Source organism: Adiantum capillus-veneris, chromosome 1 (genome assembly GCF_014529385.1).
Source record: "Adiantum capillus-veneris isolate H3 chromosome 1, ASM1452938v2, whole genome shotgun sequence".
NCBI lineage: Eukaryota > Viridiplantae > Streptophyta > Polypodiopsida > Polypodiales > Pteridaceae > Adiantum > Adiantum capillus-veneris.
Window position 1 is genome coordinate 25,994,716 of NC_140931.1, and position 20,806 is coordinate 26,015,521.

Sequence of the window (20,806 nt, forward strand, 5' to 3'; positions counted from 1 at the left end):
TCGAGGGTATGCTGGCTGCTATGGAGGTACCGGCCTCTCTACGGGTCGTCTCATTTCTCGACATCCGTTGTGGAGGTCTCGCACTAGGATATGCTCATGTATGTGCTGGGTGTGCTACCGTTCGTGTCCTAGGAATCCAAACATGTCTCTGTCCCTTGCAGTAATCATGTGCCTCTAGTGACTGTCTAGATGTGAGCCAACCATGTGAGACTCCAACATCGGCCATGTGGCTCTTTACGATTACGATTGTGTCGTCACAAGGCAAAGTTCGAGCATGTATCTCGGTACGGGGAACAGATACCTGTCAGGTTGTCCGTACAGCTCTACATGGGGAGTTATGTGCCTGATCTATTGTGGGGCACTCCCTGGTGGCACTGCTTGTCGTCGCGATACCTCTGTCTAGACTGTGTACATGGTCTCCAAACAAATCTAGGAGGTGCTCGTGCATCCCTACATCGTGTGTCAGTAGAGGTAGCTCTAGTCCATGTACGTCTAGGTATCTGTGGCGTGACCTCTATCTCGGTGATGTCTCTCACGTGGTCTCTAGGAACTAGATCTAGCAATCTATGGCTCGTGGCTGGTCTTCGTTCAATCGGATGATATGATCGTGACTCAGCACTCGTAGATGGCACTATGGCGACATCTACCTAGGATGGATGCTCTCTCGGTGGCTCACTGGCTGTGATGCCGCTATGCAGGCTAGGAGTATAGGGTAGCAATGTTGTCGGCTTTGTGGTCTCTCTCGTATAGAGCTCTAGCTCAACAGCTATTTCCAAGGCCGTTGTGAGGTCGATGGATCTAAATAATGATGCTCAAATGCAACTAAAAACTGCAATATGGTCTCATCTGCGTCTGGCCCGGAGTCACTCAATTTGTGACTTTGTGAGGTCTCTCTCTGCGCGTTGAAAGTCTCGTGGACAAAGGCGGCAGGTGGGGTAGGCTCCCTACCAACACTCTGAGTGGGCTCTATCAACAGTGTATACGCAGAGCATGAGATCTCCATGGCCATCGTTTGCATGGTCTCAGTGTGTGTAGGGTCTCTAATCCGCTCCTATGTATAGTCGTCTAATCGTCGGCAATCAGGTAATGGGTGTGTTGTGTGCAGTGCGTGCTAGATGAGAGTGTGAATGCGGGTGTGCAATGCGATGGGTGGAACGTCCGAACGCGTGTGAATGTGCCCTCTCCGAAAATAAAATGAGAAAAATAAAATAAAACGAAAGAAAAGGCAAGGAACGGCAAAAAAAAAAACACGCCCCCCGTCATAGGCGTCGCAGGAGGGCGGTGCAAAGATTTTTTATTTTTTTTTTTGTTTTTTGTGTTTTTTTTGTGCTCGAGTGCGTGCGTATCGGTGTGTCAAGTGTGTGAGTGCATGAATCTACCTCGCCTCGAGGGTGGGCTTGCGTGTGATGCCTCTATCTCCCTCTCTCGAATGGCCGATGTGTGCACGAAAAACCCCCCTCTCTCTCTCTCCCTCTCTCTCTCTCTCTCTCTCTCTCTCTCTTGGACGGTCGACTCGTGAGGAGCGGGGGAAGGCCCTCAAATGTCTTCCTCACCTCCCGGGGCTGCGGAGAGGTGTCGCGGGGAAAACCTCCACGAGAAAGGCCCCTTGGGGGAAAAATGTAATTTGAGTTTTTTTCAAAATTTAATTTGAAATATTTATTTTTATTTTTGGGGAGGAGGCGATTTTCGTGTGAACTGGCAGGTTCCAAGACACTTCAACGGCTTTTAAGGCCCTTTAATACGGCCTAATGGGGGCCCTTTAAGCCCCCTGGAAATTGAGGCTTTTGCGCAGGGGCGACAGAGGACGAAAGTGAACGGGGGGGTGAATTTAATCACGCGGGAGGGGCCTGTGGAGTACCGTGCACGCAGGACAGAGTGCAGAGGGGAAGCCGGCATGGGACCCGAGGGCAAAGGAGGGGAGGTTGTGTGTGGGTGGTTGAATTTTTTTTTTTGTTTTTGTTTTTTTTTTGTTTTTTATTTTGTGTGTGCCTTTGATTTTATTTTTTGGAAAAGAAACCCAAAACTAAATAAAACAAAAGACAAAGAAAAGGTATTTTTTTGAAAAAAAACCAATAAATATAAAAACAAACGCAAAATAGGAGAAGGAAAACTAAAATGAAATGAAATAAAAAAAGGCAATATAATATAAAATAATAAAAGAAAATAAAATTAAAAAACAAAATAAAGAGAAAAATTAAAAAAAAATTAGACAAAATAAATTAAAAAATGAAAGAAAAAAATAAAATAAAATAGAAAATGAATTAACAATTGAAATTAAAATAAAACAAAATAAGAGAGACTGAAAGAAAATAAATAAAAATAAAAAAATAAGAGAAATAAAATAAAGGGAAATAAAAGAAAATAGAAAAAATAAAAGAGAGAAAGTAAAAGAAAAAATAAATAAAGTGGAGAGAAGATGTGTGTGTGTGTATGTGTCCCTTTTTGTTTTTCTAAAAAACACCCAAAACGTTAAAAAAAATTACCCGAGCGCCTAAAAAATAGCCCGAAAATGCTAAAAATAGCTAGAGAAATATGTGAAGATTCCAAACTTGTGTACGACGCCCTGAAGCTCTTGATTACCCAATTATGCCTAATGTTTCATCAATTTTTGGTCAATAATTGATTTTTTTGGTATTCAAGAGGCAAATAAATGCCAAAAAATTACCAAAAAATCGAATTTTTAAAAAAAATTTATCAAGCCTTGAAACTCACTTAGACATAATGTTTGACCAAGAATCACTTGCTAATTAAACATGCACATCACATGGCAAGCAAAACCGCAATTCTTGGAGCGTTTTTGAGTGTTTTTGACCCAAATCGATCCCAAATGCAGTCAAGCACTAAGGACATCTTTGATACCATATTGGCAACACTAATGTAGCACCAAAGTGCACAAACAATGAACACAACGCAATATGGCATCAATTGCCACACTCTTTCAATGGCGTTTTCACAAAAGAAAAAACGTAAAATGCACAAACCAAATCAGCATTTTACCATGCACTTTCATGTATGCCTAATCACACAACTTACATGCTCAATGCTCATTCCAATGAACGGATGGCAACATGACACTATTCCTGCATCCAAAATTTGACATTCAAAGGGACATGAGAGCATACAAAATGACCAAAACCCCAAACATAAATCAAGAATGCATAAGGGGGATGTAAAGCACTCACATGACCATAAGCCACGCGTCAAATCCAACTCCAAGTAACGATGACACACCGTGTGTGTACGCTAAGTTCCGGATCCGGCGTTTTTCACCTACGAGCAACCAAATTTCAAAATCATGCAGATCTTGCCTCTAATTAGGCACATAAAGACATGTGAATGCTCAATTGTTAGTAGATTAGTGGAAATTTAGTGTGTAATTAGTGTGTGTAAAGAGAAAAAAAGCGTGAAATTAGTCTACGAGCTACAAACAAACCAACACCATTTCTACAACCGACACCTAATCCTAAATGAAAATTAGACTCAAACCATGATCCTCTAGCTTAGGTGCTCGATCCCCGGAAACGGCGCCAATGTTGGCGGTCATAGCATAGGGCACAACCCACCGACATAATGTCAGTCCGGTGGATCGGAACCTGCCTAGTGCATGGAGGCATGAATGCACCTAATGCGACGGAATGAGGACTCTAAGGAGAGGGGAAAAGCAAGAGATGCAAAGAGGCAAAGCCAACAGAGCTAGATCTACACGCATACGCACTCTATCTACACTCTACTTACGGACAATGATGCTAATCCAAAAGCACACTCCATTCCAATCACTCCACCCATTTTGCTGAAAAAAATTCAGCTGCATCAGAACCTGTTAGGTACAATGGACATTTCAAGTGTAGAAAAGGGTCATGAAACATCCTAACAAGCGAGACTATAAAGTGACATGATATTTGCATGTCCAAGAATGCCTCTCGACCGATAAACTTCTTTCTCAATGTATAGCTAGGAGTGTGAAGGATCCAATGCCTCCAAAGCTGAAGAAAGAACAATACTTTTGCTGCAAGCAGCACTCTCTTCCATAAACCTTCATGTGGTGCTAGGAATATATCAATGTAATCAGAAACTATTTGTAGCTAGTACACTTGGGTTCCCTGTGTGCTCTCTACCTCTTTGTCACATGGTGCCCTCAGAGGATCAACGTGCCCCCTCCCGGCCCACCCCCATCCCCTCCAATGCCATCAGGTATGCCCCCTCCTCCTCCTTCTCTTGCACACACACACACACACACACACACACACACTCATGCACACATTCCCCCCCCCCCCCCCCCCCCACACACACACATAGAGAGAGAGAGAGAGAGAGAGAGAGAGAGAGAGAGAGAGAGAGAGAGAGAGAGAGAGAGAGAGAGAGAGAGAGAGAGAGAGAGAGCAAATGAAATGAAATAAAATAAGATGAAATGATATGATATATTACCGTTTACAAAAGGCTAGAATGACCTATGGGACCCTCCCCTTTAAGTGCCACAGGGTCCCAAGCATGGGATCAATGGTCCCGAGTGAAAGATCAATCTGGACCATCGATCTGTTGAAACTAAACTCGGGATCCCGAGTTTAGATTTTTCAAAACTAATCTCGAGATCCCGAGTTTAGGTTTTACCTGCCACGCGCAGCCTAATCTCGGGATGCCCACGCTTCGCCAGCTGAGATTTGAACCCTCACCACTAGCTTGAGAGTTTGGGACCTTAACCATCACGTCCCCGTGTGCTTTCTTGAAATAGATGTGTTTTTCCACAAACTTAAACTTAAAACAATAGATTTCGACATAAAAACTAAACTCGAGATCCCGAGTTTAGTTTTTACGCATCGACGATCTAAATCTGCGAATGTCCTTGATTTTGCACAAGAGCCATTGATCCCATGGTTGAGACCCCGTGGCACTTAAAGCTGAAGCTATGAGACCCAAAAGTTACAAAATGATGAATCTACTACCATGTCTAAATACCGAAAAGACTAAATGGTACTAAGAAACAAAACAAACAAAGTACTAGGAAATCTATATCCTAAGGTGCCGAAAGAACTACTGAAAAATAAGCTAGGCAGCTCAATGAGAATACTGGTCCACTGAAAACTACCCCAAGATATGTGTACTCCACTGAGAGAGGGAGAGAGAGAGGGAGAGAGAGAGAGAGAGAGAGAGAGAGAGGGAGTGAAACAGGATTGTTGATTTCAAATTCACTCTCGCTTGTTGACTTCAAAAGGGTGGTAACCTAAAACTTTCACCCAAACAAATATGTCGTCTAACTTTACCTGCGCTTTTGTGACAATTACAAAATCGGCACCAAAAAACACACGATTGATTCTATCAATTCTAAAAAGCGCCTTGGCAAGGGCTCGACTGTTTGGAAAATTTGCACTTCCTACTCTTCCCAGGATAAAACATTAATGAAAGTGATTTGGAGTTGTTTAAGTTTGTCTGAAAATATTTCTGCGCTGTCCAAGAGAAGCAAGCTGGAAGAGTGGAGGGCGATAGCACTGCAACGATGATGATGAGGGAAACCTGGGCCATCGTCGAGATGAAGTATTCAGAGCAGGCGAACTCAAAGAGGTGAAGACACGGGGCAAGCGCAGGCTCCTTGTCGATGGCAGCCATCTCCTGCATACAAATTTGGAGCGCCATTTTTCTCTCTCTCAATATCTTCGCTTGTGTTCGTTGCCCTCTGCATTTTCGCTGATGATGCTTGCACATTTTATTTAAATCAACCTTGCGCGTTTTATTTAGATGGGATTGCACGTTTGCTTAAGCGCTCAACATGCGCCAAGTGGACGCCTTTTCAGTTTTCTCAGTGTAAGAAGTTCTTCCCACGGTTCCTTTTTAAAGGTGCAAAAGTTCCCATTTCACCAAAAAAAAAAAAAAACATTTCTTGAACATCCCTTCTTCCAAAAAAAAAAGACTTTTCTTTTTGTGTTTACCTGCAATTCCCAATATTGTTTCTCCGTGTGCATACTCATCTATTTTCATGGAAAGTTTGCAACATCATTCCCCAAACGCATCGTGGGAAGATGCTCTAACCATCTTACACTGAAAAGGGTAAAAAGATAAAAGTCGTCCGATTATCAAGCCTGCCTTCTAATGGCAGTGCCCAAGTCCCTTATTATTAGTCCTGAGGTCATTCATTGGTTAAGTCAACGGTGATACGAGCAGTATAGAGAGAGAGGCTCCGAGCTTCTCTCTGTGATCTGTGTCGGGAAAACCTTCAAATTAAGCATGTCGGATCTGTTGGGCGTTGCAACCACTTTGCTCTCCGTCATCAACAAGGCTATCAGTTTGTGTGAGCAGAGAGAGCAGAATACAAATGTCGCCCAGGAATTCCACAATTTCTTTCGAGATCTCGAGATCAACATCCACCAACTCCAGGACAAAGTCCTCTGCATCGGCTGCAACAATACGCTAAGTGGGCCCTAGGTAACTGCCATCGATCACAGTGGAGTGTAGTCCTCTGCTCGTGATTACCATTTCCATCAAGGAATTTGATGTGTTTGGCATGCAGCACCATTTCAGCCTTAGGGGCACATACGCATATCTGATCAGTGTACTCCTCTGCTTCTTTCTTTTTTTCTCTGTTGCACGATGGATAATGTGATGGCAGATGCCCTCCGAATTGATTTGGAAGGTGCCCTCGTTGAGGCCAACGACATTTTAAACAAGGGTTTTACTCGATCTGTGTGGAACGCGCCCAAGATACAATCCCAGATTCAAGCGCTCCGTGAACGAGTCATGACATCCTTCCAGACCAGGCTCTCTGTAGCCTCGCTTGATGTATATGGGCCTATGTCAATCAACTTTCATAGATTCTTGCTTTCCGTGTGTATTAGAACAAGAAGACATCTTCCAAAGGCCTTTTGCTAATTAAATTGTTTAACATTAGGTAGGACTTGAAGGAAAGCATGCTCAGGATGCCTTTCAATCAACTATGTTGAAGGTAAACAAAGATTTGCAGGAGATTTACTTCTCAACCTCTGCATCAGTGAAGCAAGAGATGCAACTCGCCCTTCGAAGGGAGTTAAGGGAAGCAATGCAAACCTTAACAACAGCCATGGAGTCTCAAATCCCTGGAATTGAAGTGGCAGTCTCTAAGATACGCAGTGTACATCCGCAGACAAGCGATATAGAGAAGTTTCTTGAAGATGTATGAGCTCTCTTTCTAACCCAAGATTTAGTCCCCTTCAAGCTTTGTTGTAAGCAAAGTCAACTGTAGGTTTTGGCAGCCCTGGATGGTCTATCTGTTAAGGTTCAGGATGATGCAGCTGCAAGCACACAATCCGGAAATCACAAAGAAATCACCAATCCGGTGAAATGGTACCAGGACCCTGTCACGTGGGAAACGATGGTTGACCCCATCAAGGCAACTGATGGCCATACATATGACAGGTGGACAATAGTTAGTGGTGGCCTAGTGAAGAGCCCTTTTATACCAAATGATCCACGTCCTTTCCGTATTGCAACCGATGACCTCGACGTACGTAGCCGCTTGTTTCACAAATTTCCTAATCAGGAGGTCCAGTTTAAGGCTAAGCAGGCCGCATATAGAGATGCAACATTGGAGGAGGTCAAACTTGAGCACTTTGGAGATGCTGCAATGATGCTGGAATACGTTCTGGAGTGGGCTCCTCATGACATCGAGTGCCATGAGAAATTACAATACGTACAACGCATTATCAATGGTGCATAAACTTACAAGGTTTGAGGATGATTTTTGTTGCATGTAAAAATGTAGAGGAAGTGTAGCAGCAATAAGTTGATTTCTCTATGTGGCCACAGTCATCTTGCACATAGACATGTTATCATATGTGCAACTCTGTCCCCACAAAATTTTTGACTGATGCGAAGACATCTGCATAGTTAATGGCCATGGTCTAGAATCATAAACAGTCTGACGAACGGGACTCTTTTCTCATAGCTTTTCCCATTACTGTCCAGCTATATGAGTTTCTTCTTGGGATGCACTACGAACTTAGCGAAAGTTGGGGGCAGGGGATTTTTTCATGTTGGAAAGGAGCTCTTTTCCCATTGTTTTCCCTTGTAGTATTCAACATCATGAGCTATTGCTCTGGAAAGTCTGCAGGCCTCTTTGACGCGATTGGGTTGAGGGTCCTGCAACTTGCAAGCCCTCACCCTGGTCCGGCAATCCCCTGCCCCCCAATTTAACCTAGTTAGGTATGGTATCCCTCTCTGTCATAGTGGTTCATGATGCCATCAAATTCCACAAGGTGAGAGGTATAGAGAAAATGAGCCAAAAACTTCTTGTAGTTTGGGAGTCCACAGTACTACTGGGGTCATGTTTCTTGTGGTCTAGATGATACTGTCATGTTCCGAGTGTTTTGCACCAATCTTTTGTTTTATGTATGTTTCTGGTGGCAGACAACAGTGATTTGCCAGGGCTGGATTCAGTTGATGATACTAGCAATTCGGTGGCGCCAGATGATACTAAGTTGGTAGAAAGAGACCTAAGTCACAGCAGGCCAAAGGTGCATGACGGCCACAGTGGTGCCTCCTCCTCGCAGATGACAGATGACAATGAGAATTCGACATCATCCCAAATCTTACAGATCAATGCTCTGGATAACAGCAGCAGCTGGACTGATGCTGACGAGCCTCCGCTTTTCATTCCTTCCCAAACTGAGTATAGTGCCACAAAGTTGTGGCATTATACTGGAGAAAGGGACAACGTCAAAAAACCGTCGAATTTCAACAAGAAACTGAAAGCATTTACCTGTCTTTTTAATAAGAGGTGCCTGCATTTTGCTGGTTTCTCCAAGAACCTCTTCTGATTTTTCCAGACTTTTTGTGTTTGAGATTTTAGAAATTACTTAAAGGCCAGTATTCTGTATACACTGACAGAAGCAACAATGCTGTTGGGGCCACCATTACAGCAGCATCAACCCAACCTGTTCAAAAGAAGCTTGGCTGGCTTGAGCGAAGCAAGTATGGCTATGATATGAAGGATGTCCTTATTCGTGAGAAGCTTGTCCTATTCGAGGAAAACAAGGATGCCTTTAATATGGAGGATCTCCTTAGCGCTTCAGCAGAAGTGCTGGGCAGGGGAAGCATGGGAACAGCGTATAAGGCAACTCTTGGGGATGGTTTAACTTTTGTAGTGAAACGTCTTCAGAAATCCATTGTTCTCAGAGAGGACTTTGCGCAGCAAATTTACAGAGTAAGAAATGTGCTACATAAGAACTTGGTGCCTCCGGTTGGTTATTATATTTCAGAAGGGGAGCAGGAGCGGTTCCTGGTTTATAAGTAAATGAGTAATGGAAGCTTATCTACCCTTCTCCATGGTGAGTCGAGGCCTCCTTCCCCCGGCCACAAGAAGTAAATTGACATGTTGCTTGTAAATAATGCCCAGGTTGTGTCAAAATCATGGCCTAACTACTACAAGGGACGGATTGCATATCTAGCGACTGCAGTCGACCCCTCACCCCGATCGCACTGAGCTAGGTATATTGCAGTCGCCTCCCGAGAAGTAGCTCATGATCTTGATAACCTTGGAAAAGACAATGGAAAAAGAGCCCTGTTCTGGGTCCCCACATGAGCAAAATGTCAGAAACTTCTTGTACAATCTTAGATGATATGACTGGTCGTGTAGCACATTTCTGTAGAGCGAAACTCCATTATTGCTTACCGCTCTATGCTGTTTCATTGCAGGCAAAGAAGCATCCAAAACTCTTTTAGATTGGAACACTCGTTTGAAGATTGCTTTAGGTGCTGCATATGGGATCGAGTATCTTCATAGCCATGAGCTTACTCATGGCAACATTAAATCTTCCAATATCCTGCTTACCCACGACTATGAAAGCTGCGTCTCCGACTATGAAATGGCTCAGCTAGTGCAGAGTGCAACACCTGAAACAATTAGAATTGCAGGGTACCGTGCTCCTGAAGTGGAAGACAGCTGCGTCTCCGACTATGAAATGGCTCAGCTAGTGCAGAGTGCAACACCTGAAACAATTAGAATTGCAGGGTACCGTGCTCCTGAAGTGGAAGATAGCTGGCTGAAGGTGCCTGAAAAGGCAGATGTGTACAGCTTTGGGGTGATTTTGCTTGAGCTGTTGACTGGCCAGGATCCTTCACAAAAGGAAATAAATTTGCCACATCTGGTCCAATTATACTTGAAAGAAGGGACTGGCTGTGTTTTTGACATGAAGCTAATGGGAGACCAAGTTACACAGCAGAATGGAATGTTAGACATTGCTATCGAATGTGTGGCAAGCTATCCCGACCTGAGGCCGTCTATGAAGGAGGTCCTTGACATGATGTGGAGGATGTGTTGTAAACGGCCATCAAACGGGAGATGACACAAAAATTTGGTATATTCTTGGAATCTTGCTTATGTGCCCACTTGTGATTTGCTGAAAACTGAACTATTACTAGGGCTTCAATGCCTCTAATCTCTAAAAAACCACTTACTATGTGAATTTGCAGGCAAATGCTCTCAAGCTTGATCAATGTAGAGTCTATAAGGCAGATTATAAAGTGATGTCGGACTGTTGGGAGTATTATAACAAGGCAGGGATCAATAAGGTGCAGGAAGTCTTCTTGGATGGATCTTTTGATCATGTACAAGTTATGCTCAAAAAAATGTAGAGCTGAAGGGGACAGAATTCGAAGACTCTATGGAAATGGGATGCGGCTGTCCGAGCTCTTGGATGAACTGCTCAGCTCTCTACCTGCTTAGTCACTCTACCTACTCAGTCACACGTCCTGTTTGGCCTCAACCTGCAAATTTTTGTATATGGAGTGTCAGCCCCCTGATTATTGTAGGGTTTGAACTCCATGTAATCTGTACTTTTGCTTTTCTAATATAAATCTCTGCCGCTCTTTATGGTAAAATAAAAAACAAATAATTGTGTTCTCTCATATTGAGCATTAAGAGACAAATTGAAAAAATATCAATTTTGATATTGTCTAGCTCAGTCGATAGAGCAGTGGACCATTAATCCATGGGTCATAGGTTCAAGTCTTACATTCAGAGAAAACAACTGCAACCAGCCTTCACGTCTTTATGCTAAGGCCAAATTTTTTCTTGGTAGTCTCTCTACTCAGACCCTTTACCCTAGCGCCTCCAAGCTCCGCTAGAAAAATTGAAGTATGTGCTTGATTGTGTGTGCACAAGTCCAAAATGGTTGGCATATTGATACTTTGCTTTGTCCTCCATGGAATGCATTCAAAAATCCAAGCAAGCACTCCATAGGTCTCCTTGGGAACCTCAATAGCAACTAGCCACCAAATTTCTTTCTCCGATTGCGCTCTGAAAGATGGTGCACAATTTTTGTCCATAGCTGTACGTTTTTCATGAAATAATGCCTCGTTCATGAGAGTAATATTTAGTCTTTCTTCATTTTTTCACAATTTGACACTCGTCTAACTTGATCACAAACACCAACTTTGAACCTAGCACTACAAAATGTTCAAAATAACATAAGGGAAACTATAATTTGAAAAAAAAAAGATTCATTACTGTAGCCTCACCATTAGGTGGTACACCATAAAAATGTATCATTGCTATTTAAAGCCTTTTCAAATCAACAAAAATATTATTTGACATTGAGTAAGGAAATTCTTTGTCCACCCTGTCTGCACCTATGCTTGCATTGGCACGTTTCTTAACTCCTTTTGATCACTTGGTAAAGATGGATGAAAGCATTATCTCCTCTATGTGCAAATAGCTTCCTATTCAAAAGTACACAAGGCCTTCTCAACAAGATTGACATTAAGTGGTATAGGAAAAACATTCTCAGTAATTCCTCTTTCCCTTAAAGCATCTTTAAGGAGATTATATAAGACAATGTATCCCTTAGTACTAATTCCAACTTCATCACAAGCCTTCTATACATCAACATCGCTCACAAGATTTGAAAACTTTTGCATCACCTCCTTTGTGACAACATTGTTTAAATGTTTTGCATTTAGTGTTCGTAAAAGGGCTACAACATCCAATTTCTTGAGGCAGAAACTTAACAAATGGATGCGATCGTTTTGGCTGTGGCCACTACATAGCTCTTGGATAAAATTCCTATAAGAACGAACAAAAACATTACCACAAAATTCTTACAATAATGGATAAAAACATTACCATAAAAGCATAGATTGGAGCGTAGCAAAATGTACCTTGTAGATGTAACCCTTCTTTTTTGAGCACCACCTTCGGGGGCTAAAGTTTTTATGGCATTGAAGCTCCTCTTACGTTCCCTTGGACCTAATGGTGTTCCTTTAAGATGCAGGATCTTTCTTCAAGCTTCACAATTTTAGCATCCTTCTCTTCCACCTGTAGCTTAAGAGTTTCCACTTCCTCCTTGCATGAATGATCCTTATGTGCAATCCACTAGTGGCATGGGAAAGAAGTTGACATTGATGAAAAGACCATTGTGTGCTATCAGGTCCAATAGTCGACAATCGCTTGTAGTATCCAAGAAGATCTTGCTCCCCTCTACCTACATATTGTAAGAATGAAGCAAAGCTATTGAATGTTGGATACACATTGATGGATAGATCATTAGGGTAGAGGCAACCATGTACCCAAAGGTCCATATTGGTGTGACCTACGCCACGGGGTTGTTATGCACTTTGCAAGTAATGACGCTTTAAGGGTGGGAAGTCCTTTGGAAAAATCAAACATGTAGAGAAACCGTTTTCAAACTTGATGATATTGCTGTGTATGAGAGGTTTGTAATGTTGCTTAGCTCCATGGCAAGGGGAATAAAGTTGGCCTTAAGAAAGAGTTGAGAGCTACAATAGATCTAGACAGTGGATAGGTGAGCCATGGAGTGAAGAGCTATGGGATGGAGAGCTGCAGTAGAGCTACAAAGTGGAGAGGAGTGTTATGGGATGGATAACTGCAAGAGAGCTACAGAGCGGAGAGAAGGGCTATGGAGTAGAGAGCTATGGGAGGGAGAGCTACAAAAAATCTATAGAGTGGACTTGCAACAAGGAGAGGGAAGGAGGAAGAGTGTGTGTGCTGAAAACCAGGAGAGAGAAGAGATAGGGAGAGGAGTGAGAGAGGAAGATTGTGTGTTGAAAAGTAGGAGAGAGAAGAGAGAGAGAGAGAGGGAAGTGATTTTGGAGAGAAATTTTTTAAAAAAATGAAAAGTTTTATATTTTGCAGGTTTAGTAGTGAGATTTTAAGAAAGAAATTTGATTTTTGGGTATACATATAGGTTGGGGAGAAGTTTTGAGTAAAAGTGAGGTTTTTATGAAAAAAGTGGTTTTTTGGGCTGAGGCTATGGATGCCCTTGATGATGTGGCAAAAGAAAGGGGGAGGGTAGTTATTGTCATAAGGACCACCACTCTTTTGGGTAGAGAGAGAATGTACCTATCTTTCCTCCTTAGCCTCTATTTCAACCTAAAAATAAGCCTATGAAAATACCCTCATTCAATGGCCTTGTCTACTAAATCACACACATCTTTAGCCTTAATCCCTTAAAATTAGGAATCTTAGGCTCATATTTTTCCTAATGATGTGGAAGATTTTGGAGAAACTTGAGGAGCAAGCGGGTTGAAATTTTGGTAACTTGAGTCTTGTGGATGTACACACATTATAGGAGATTATATGAGCAACCAAACGCTGAAAAAATACCATTTTATGGTTCACTTCCATGTATGCCCTCATTTTTAACGATTGAAGATGTATGCGGTGGGCTTAAAAATTTGGCCACTCAAAAAGCGGGTGATCTTCAAGGTATCAAGCTGGAGATGATCAAATGGACGGGAGATTTTACCCATGAGTGGATGTGTAATATGTTCAACCTTGCACTTCAACATGGTATGCTTTATGATTGGAGTACTAATTGGGTCAAGCCTTTGTATAAAGGAGGGGATGTAAATAATGTAAATAACTATCGGACTATAATGATTGGGTCTCTTATGGAAAATTTGTTTGGGTGCATAATGGAGATGAAATTGAGTGATTGTGTTGAAGAGAATGACAAGCGTGCAAAAGGAAAAAATGGTTTTTGTCGATGCCATAGCTCGTGCCATAGCACCATTGATCGTCTTGTGACTCTTCGTGTTCTCATGAAGGAAATTTGGTTGAAAGGAAAGAAATTGTATTGTTGTTTTGTGGACTTTAAAAAAGCCTTTGATATGATTCTATGTAACAATTTGTGGAGAAGGATGGAAGAACAACTATTGGACCATAATGATTGAGTCTCTTATGAAAAAAATGTCTGGGTGCATAATGGAGATGAAATTGAGTGATTGTGGTGAAGAGAATGACAAGCGTGCAAAAGGACAAGCGGGTTTTTGTCGATTCCATAGATCGTGCCATAGCACCATTGATCATCTTGTCACTCTTTGTGTTTTCATAAAGAAAAGTTGGTTGAAAGGAAAGCAATTGTATTGTTGTTTTGTGGACTTTAAGAAAGACTTTGATATGATTCCACGTAACAATTTGTGGAGACGGATGGAAAAAATCCAAGTTCCAAGTGAGTTTATGCTTGTGGCTTGTTGAATCTATGAGAGGGTGATATGTCAATTGCGCATGGGAAGAGGAAATCAAAAAATTTTGTAAGCACTTTTGGGGTTAAACAAGGATGTTCATTGTCACCAATTCTCTTTGGTCTATGCATCGATCAATTGGAACAAATGGTACGTAACTTTATGCAAGAATAAGGCATAAAAAAGCTCACTATTTGCAATGCGGTAATCATGCTTTTGTTGTATGAAGATGATGTAGTGCTTCAAGCACACACTTTAAAAGATGCACAAAAGCTTATGGCATAGTGGGTTGATTGTGAATGAATCCAAAACAAAGGTTATGCTTGTGAAAACCAACCATAAGGAGAAGCCGTGCATTGTGTACAACCATGAGACACTTAAAGTTATTGAGATCTTTTAGTACCTTGATCTTGAGGTTCGATCCAATCACAAGTGACATGAATGTGCTATGCATCATTTGGAGTGGGAAAGAGGGCATATTATGAATTTGAGAACATGTGTAATGTGGGAAACATCAAGTGTTGGGTTCTCAAAAAGTACCTTTTTGATGCATTAGTGACACCGGTTCTTCTTTATGGATTTGAAGTGTGGGACAGGAGCATCTCAAAGTCTACTTGGAAAGAGTTTGAGAATGTCCAAAAGTGTTTTCTTAAAAAATTAATCCAAATTGAGACACAAACACCATATATGCTCCTACTTCTTGAGTCGGGATCTCTTCCAATTGAGGTTATGGGCATGGAAAGGGTTGTGGAGTACATGATAAAGATGCATCAAAACCCCTCACATAGACTTCCTAAAATTGCATAGAAAGCAAGAAAAAAAGTTCGAAAGACGCATAAAAGCAAGATCGTGAGCACCGGATGGATGCAAGACATAAAGAAGTGGTTTGGGAGATGGGATGCATTACACTTGCTACATGAAGCTTCAATTGACTCCCAAGTGAATGAAGCTTTTCTACAATGCCAATGTATTACGCCTTGGGAGAAATATGGTGGGTCACACTTCATCCATTACACCACCCATATTGCCCCGAACTACAAAACCATGTTCTTCGCTAAAAGAGGAAACCATACTCACACTTACATGCTTGAGCCTATCCCCTTGTTGGTGATATACACTATCGGAGCCATTTGGCTTATCTCCCATTCCCTTTGATGCAAGACACGATGGTGGGGAAATGGAGAAGAGTCAAATTGAACGTGCACAATATGCTCACTGCAAGTTCAAGAGTCTGAGTACTACACACGACTAGAGCGCTTAGCTTTCGGTCACATTCAAACTTTCTTCTCTCACCTTTTCAGCCATGACTTAGACCTACCCACTTTCCTCTCCGAGCCACAGTGTGGGCTCTCCACTATGACTCTCATCACCACAATTTTGGAGCATCTAGAGTCACTCATTAGCCAAACACATACTACATCACATGTAACTTTGGTCTTATAGGTCATATTTGACCTCGGAGGACGATAATAAAATCTATCTCTCTCTCTTTCACACACACACACACACACACACACAAACAACCACTCTTTGGTAGAGCGTCACATCATTGTCATTGGAGAGTAAAGGGTGGATCGCGAGAAGAAAGAGTGAGATCGCAAGAAGAATCAATCACTCAAAGGCTCTACATAAGAGGACGGCAAGAAGATACAACCATGGACATAGTACAAGAGGTAAGCTTCTTTACCAACCCACCCCCGCCCTATTGTCTTAAACACACATACATTAAAATAGAGAGATGAAAAAATCTCATACCTCTTGCATATTTGTAGACGGTGTCTGCTTCCTTGCCCTCGCTTTTCTTGTTTGCTTGAGTTCTTGGTTTCCCTCGCTTGCATTGCTTAATTGTTTGTTGTGAGCGTGTGATCAGCTTGTAGGTGTTTGCTTATTTGGTGTGTGATTAAGAAAGAGCAAAAGGAGAGAGAGAAAAGAGAGAGAGAAAGCAAGATTAATGTAAACTTAATGCATAGTGTTAAGTTAGTGTTGAATTTTATAGAGAGAAGAAATGAAAGCTTTTTCTTCTGTATGTTTAATGTTAAATTAGTGTTAGATTATAGTAAAAATATCCTATTTAAAGATGTGTAATTTTTAAAAAAGAAAAAAATTAAATAAGGACCAAGAAACTTAAACATTAAACAAAAGACCTAAAAAAGGAACTTTAAAAGAAAGAGAAAGATAGATAAAAATAGAGAGAAAGAGAGGGAGGGGGATAGAGAGGTAGTGACAAATAGAGTTTAAAAAAGAGTGAACAGAGGGAGATAGAGAGAGATACGAATAGAAAAGTAAAAATAAAGAGAAAATATTGGAAAGAGAGAAAAAATGGAGAGAGAAACTAGAGAGAGTAGAGAGAGAGAGAGAGAGAGAGAGAGAGAGAGAGAGAGAGAGAGAGAGAGAGAGAGAGAGAGAGAGAGAGAGAGAGAGAGGGAGAGACATAGAAAGAGATAGATACAGAGAGAAAGAGATAGATAGAGGGGGAGAGGGAGAAAGAATGAATGAAGCGAGAGAGAGAGAGAGAGAGAGAGAGAGAGAGAGAGAGAGAGAGAGAGAGAAGGGGGGGGAGAGATAGAGTGAAAGAGGAAGAAAGAGATAGTAGAGATAGAGATTGAGATAAACAAAGGGAGAGAGAGAGAGAGAGAGAGAGAGAGAGAGAGAGAGAGAGAGAGAGAGATTTTATTATCGTCCTTGAATGTCAAATATGACCTATGGGACCAAAGTTACATGTGATGTAGTATGTGTATGGCTGATGAGTGACTCTCGGTGCTCCAAAATTGTGATGACAAGAGTCACAATGGAGAGCCCACACTGGCTAGGAGAGAAAAGTGTGTAGGTCTAAGTTATGGCTGAGAATGTGAGAGAAGCAAGTTCGGATGTGACCAAAAGCTGAGCACTCTAGTAGTGTGTGGTACTCAGACTCTCGAACTTGCATGAGCATAATGTGCACAATCAATTTGACTCTTCTCCATTGCCCCAATGTCCTATCTCGCATCGAAGGAAATGGGAGCTAAGACGAATGGCTGCGATAGTGCGTATCGCCAATAAGGGGATAGGCTCAAGCATGTAAGTGTGAGTACGTACGGTTTCCTCTTTCAACAAAGAACATGGTTTTGTAGTTGAGGGCAATATGGGTGGTGTAATGTATGAAGCGTGACCCACTGGATTTCTCCCAAGCCGTAATACATTGGCGTTGTAGAAAAGCTTCATTCACTTGGGAGTCAATTGAAGTATCATGTAGTAAGTGTAATGCATCCCATCTCCCAAACCACTTCTTTATGTCTTACATCCATCCCGTGCTCAAGATCTTCTTTTATGCATCTTTTAAACTTTTTTGCTTGCTTCCCATGCAATTGTAGGAAGTCGATGTGAGGGGTTTTGACACAACTTTATCGTGTACTCCACAACCCTTTCCATGCCCATGACCTCAATTGGAAGAGATCTTGACTCAAGAAGTAGGAGCATATATGGTGTTTGTGTCTTAACTTGGAGAAATTTTGTAAGAAAACACTTTTGGACATTCTCAAACTCTTTCCAAGTAGACTTTGAGATGCTCCCACCGCACACTTCAACTCCATAAAGAAGAACCGGTGTCACCCAACACTTGATGTTTCTCGCATTACTCATGTTCTCAAAATGCATAATATGCTCTCTTTCTTGCTTCCAAATGATGCATAGCACATTCATGCCACTTGTGATTGGACGAAACCTCAAGGCCAAGGTACTTAAAGCTCTCAACAACTTCAAGTGTCTCATTGTTGTACATAGTGCATGGCTTCTCCTTATGGTTGGTTTCCACAAGCATAACCTTTGTTTTGGATTCATTCACAATCAGCCCACTATGCAAGTAGAAGTTCTCAAGGAAAACCATAAGCTTTTGTGCATCTTCTAAAGCGTGTTCTAGAAGCACGGGGGTAGCATGTATGTTTAAGAAAGGAGTATAAGAATTTGTATCAATTGTGAAAGATGACAAGTACAAAAGTTATATATGGCTGAAAATTATGACACCAAAAGAGAACCCATTTTTGTAGCCGGTTGCTACATTCCTCATCATGATTCCCCCTTTTAGGCTTGCATAGATAGAGATCAACCATTTTTTGGTTTAGAAGAGGATATTGCTTATTTAAAAGGTGAAGGTGATGTTATTGTATTTGGGGATATGAATGCTCGCACAAAAACATTGCAACATGATACTCAACAATTTGATATGCCATACATTTGAAGGGAGTTGGAGGAAGTTCACTTGTATTGGGGGTTCCATCGTTGCAATAGATCCAATGACCAAAAAAATTGTTAGTACAGAGGGATGAGCTACCCGGCTAGGGCATGGAAATACTCACACAGTTAGTGAGCTGATCGTGGCAACACAAATGGTTAACTCTATGAGGTGAGCTTCTTGGCCTATGGAGGAGGTAAGCTGTAATGAATGGCAATCTCCATATCCACTTCTCTTCACCTCTAATCAACCCAAACACACACTGTGATTGCAAGATGCACACAACACTAATCCTATCATGCAACGCACTAATTGCAAGCACACACACATAGATCTATCAAGCACCATACTCCAATCAAACCTACATGCACACACAAGAAAAAGAGGGCAATCACACAAAATTAGAGAGGGATTAACCACTATTTAGTTAAGATCTAGTTAATCTAAGCATCATAGGCAATCATAAGAAGCATGAGAGAGGCATAGTAAAAGAGAATGAATCATTGATTAGTGTTAATCAAGTCTCATGATCAAGGAGAAGCTCAAGGACTCCATAGCCAGAGTGCTCTCAACAAATGAGCTTGAGAAGCCTCATTTATTTTACACACTGCCTTATATACCTAGGGTAAAAATATGCAATGTCCGGCCGCCCAAGGCCTTTAGGGCTCCACCACTTACTGAATCTACAACCTAGGTGCAATAACTGACCTATTCTTTAAAACTTGGAACTCCCATTGAGCCCGTAACACATTAAAATATTACAATGGCTTGAAATAAATTGAGAATTTACAATACGTGATCATTTTGGAAAAACGTGGAATGTGTAACTCCAATCTTTACTGCTTTTTCATGTTGATCTTGGATGTGCATTCGTACGTCTTTGGTCTTTAGCAGCTTTTGTTAACTGACGTTGACTCAATTAACACTCCTCCCTTCCGATTTTAGTACGTGTCCTCAGGCACTGTTGAAAGGTGTCCGTGGAGGCTGTGGAAAGTTTTTGATTGGTTGTTAATGGGCTGATTTTCTTCATTTGTCATTGGATTTTGATGAGGTTCAATCTGTTGCAGCATCTTCATTGGTCCAAATATGTATTTTTTGTGAGAGATGATATTGCATTTGTCCGTTGTAATAGCATAATGTTGAGGTTGTTTTTTATTTATGAGAAGCATGTACAAGGGAAGTAGAATGATGAGGTTCTAAATTAGGTTCTAATACCTGGATGACCAAAGGGAAAAAACCCAGTGGAAAAAAGGTGCTTTTGGTATACGTGCATTATTGTAGTACTTATTAGCATTGGAAATATTAATAAAGTACTCAAGGGATTATTTGTTCATAGATATGGAATTAAAAAAGGCAGCAAATATGAAAGGTAGTATGATGGAACATTGGTTTGAGTGTTGTAGTCCACTCAAGGTGCATAGGTGTAAGAAAAAAAGAGTGTCTCATGCATATGTCCAATGGTGGGACATCCTATTTATGCATACACAGAAATGCATGGAAAACAATATGTTGTGCAAGAAAGATTTTGAGGGGTTCTTCAAAAAGATGGTGTAGCTATAAAAGCACATGACATGGCTTTGCAAGTTGGCACCCCTTTAAGAATGGTTTTCGTTGACGAGGATATGTGCTCTCATCTTATTGTGCACTGTGCGTGAGTGTTGGACTCTACAACACTCAACCAATTGTAAGTTAATAGACTTCGACTCTTATGCTCATCTCATCCAACATGAACGACATGACTTTATATGCTCAACTCTTCAAGCTTGAGCGTAAGCCTAATAACTACGAATCTTAGCACAGTGTTTAATATGACTTGAAGCTTTGGGACTAATGCTTTGCTCATTTTATGGCTCAGCAACCCAACTCTGACTATGCCAAAGAGTGTTTTTTGCACCCTAGCGACTTGAATTTTTACATTCTTGTGCTTACTATAAACATTTCATCTGGTAAAAGCAAGCTTGAATCCTCAAAAAGAGGATTAGTGAAGGAGCAAGTTGGCATTGAAGGTTTCTTTTCCCACACTTGTTTTATCATCTTTGAATCTGCATTTGTGTTGGTTGGGTGGTCCTTCTTTGATTGTGAAGACTCCATTATCTGTTTGATTCTCCAATTGGGCATGTTGATAGAAGTCTTTGATGTTGTTGTAGGCCTCTT

General features: G+C 41.4%; 2 protein-coding genes across 2 annotated transcripts; both read left to right on the forward strand.

Annotated features, from left to right (window-relative positions):
- Positions 1–6,088: 6,088 nt before the first annotated feature.
- Positions 6,089–9,256, forward strand: LOC147464440 (uncharacterized). The gene is made up of 8 exons (XM_086514970.1): positions 6,089–6,274; positions 6,367–6,414; positions 6,599–6,768; positions 6,878–7,138; positions 7,208–7,472; positions 7,643–7,690; positions 8,371–8,740; positions 8,851–9,256. The coding sequence occupies exons 1-8, from the start codon at positions 6,217–6,219 to the stop codon at positions 9,254–9,256; spliced, it is 1,626 nt and encodes a 541-aa protein (XP_086371096.1). The 5' UTR covers positions 6,089–6,216.
- On the forward strand, positions 9,153–10,856 carry LOC147464441 (putative inactive receptor kinase At5g16590). Its single transcript, XM_086514959.1, has 3 exons — positions 9,153–9,290; positions 9,658–10,319; positions 10,435–10,856. Exons 1-2 carry the CDS (start codon positions 9,257–9,259, stop codon positions 10,305–10,307), a joined length of 684 nt encoding a protein of 227 aa, XP_086371085.1. The 5' UTR covers positions 9,153–9,256; the 3' UTR covers positions 10,308–10,319; positions 10,435–10,856.
- Positions 10,857–20,806: the final 9,950 nt, after the last annotated feature.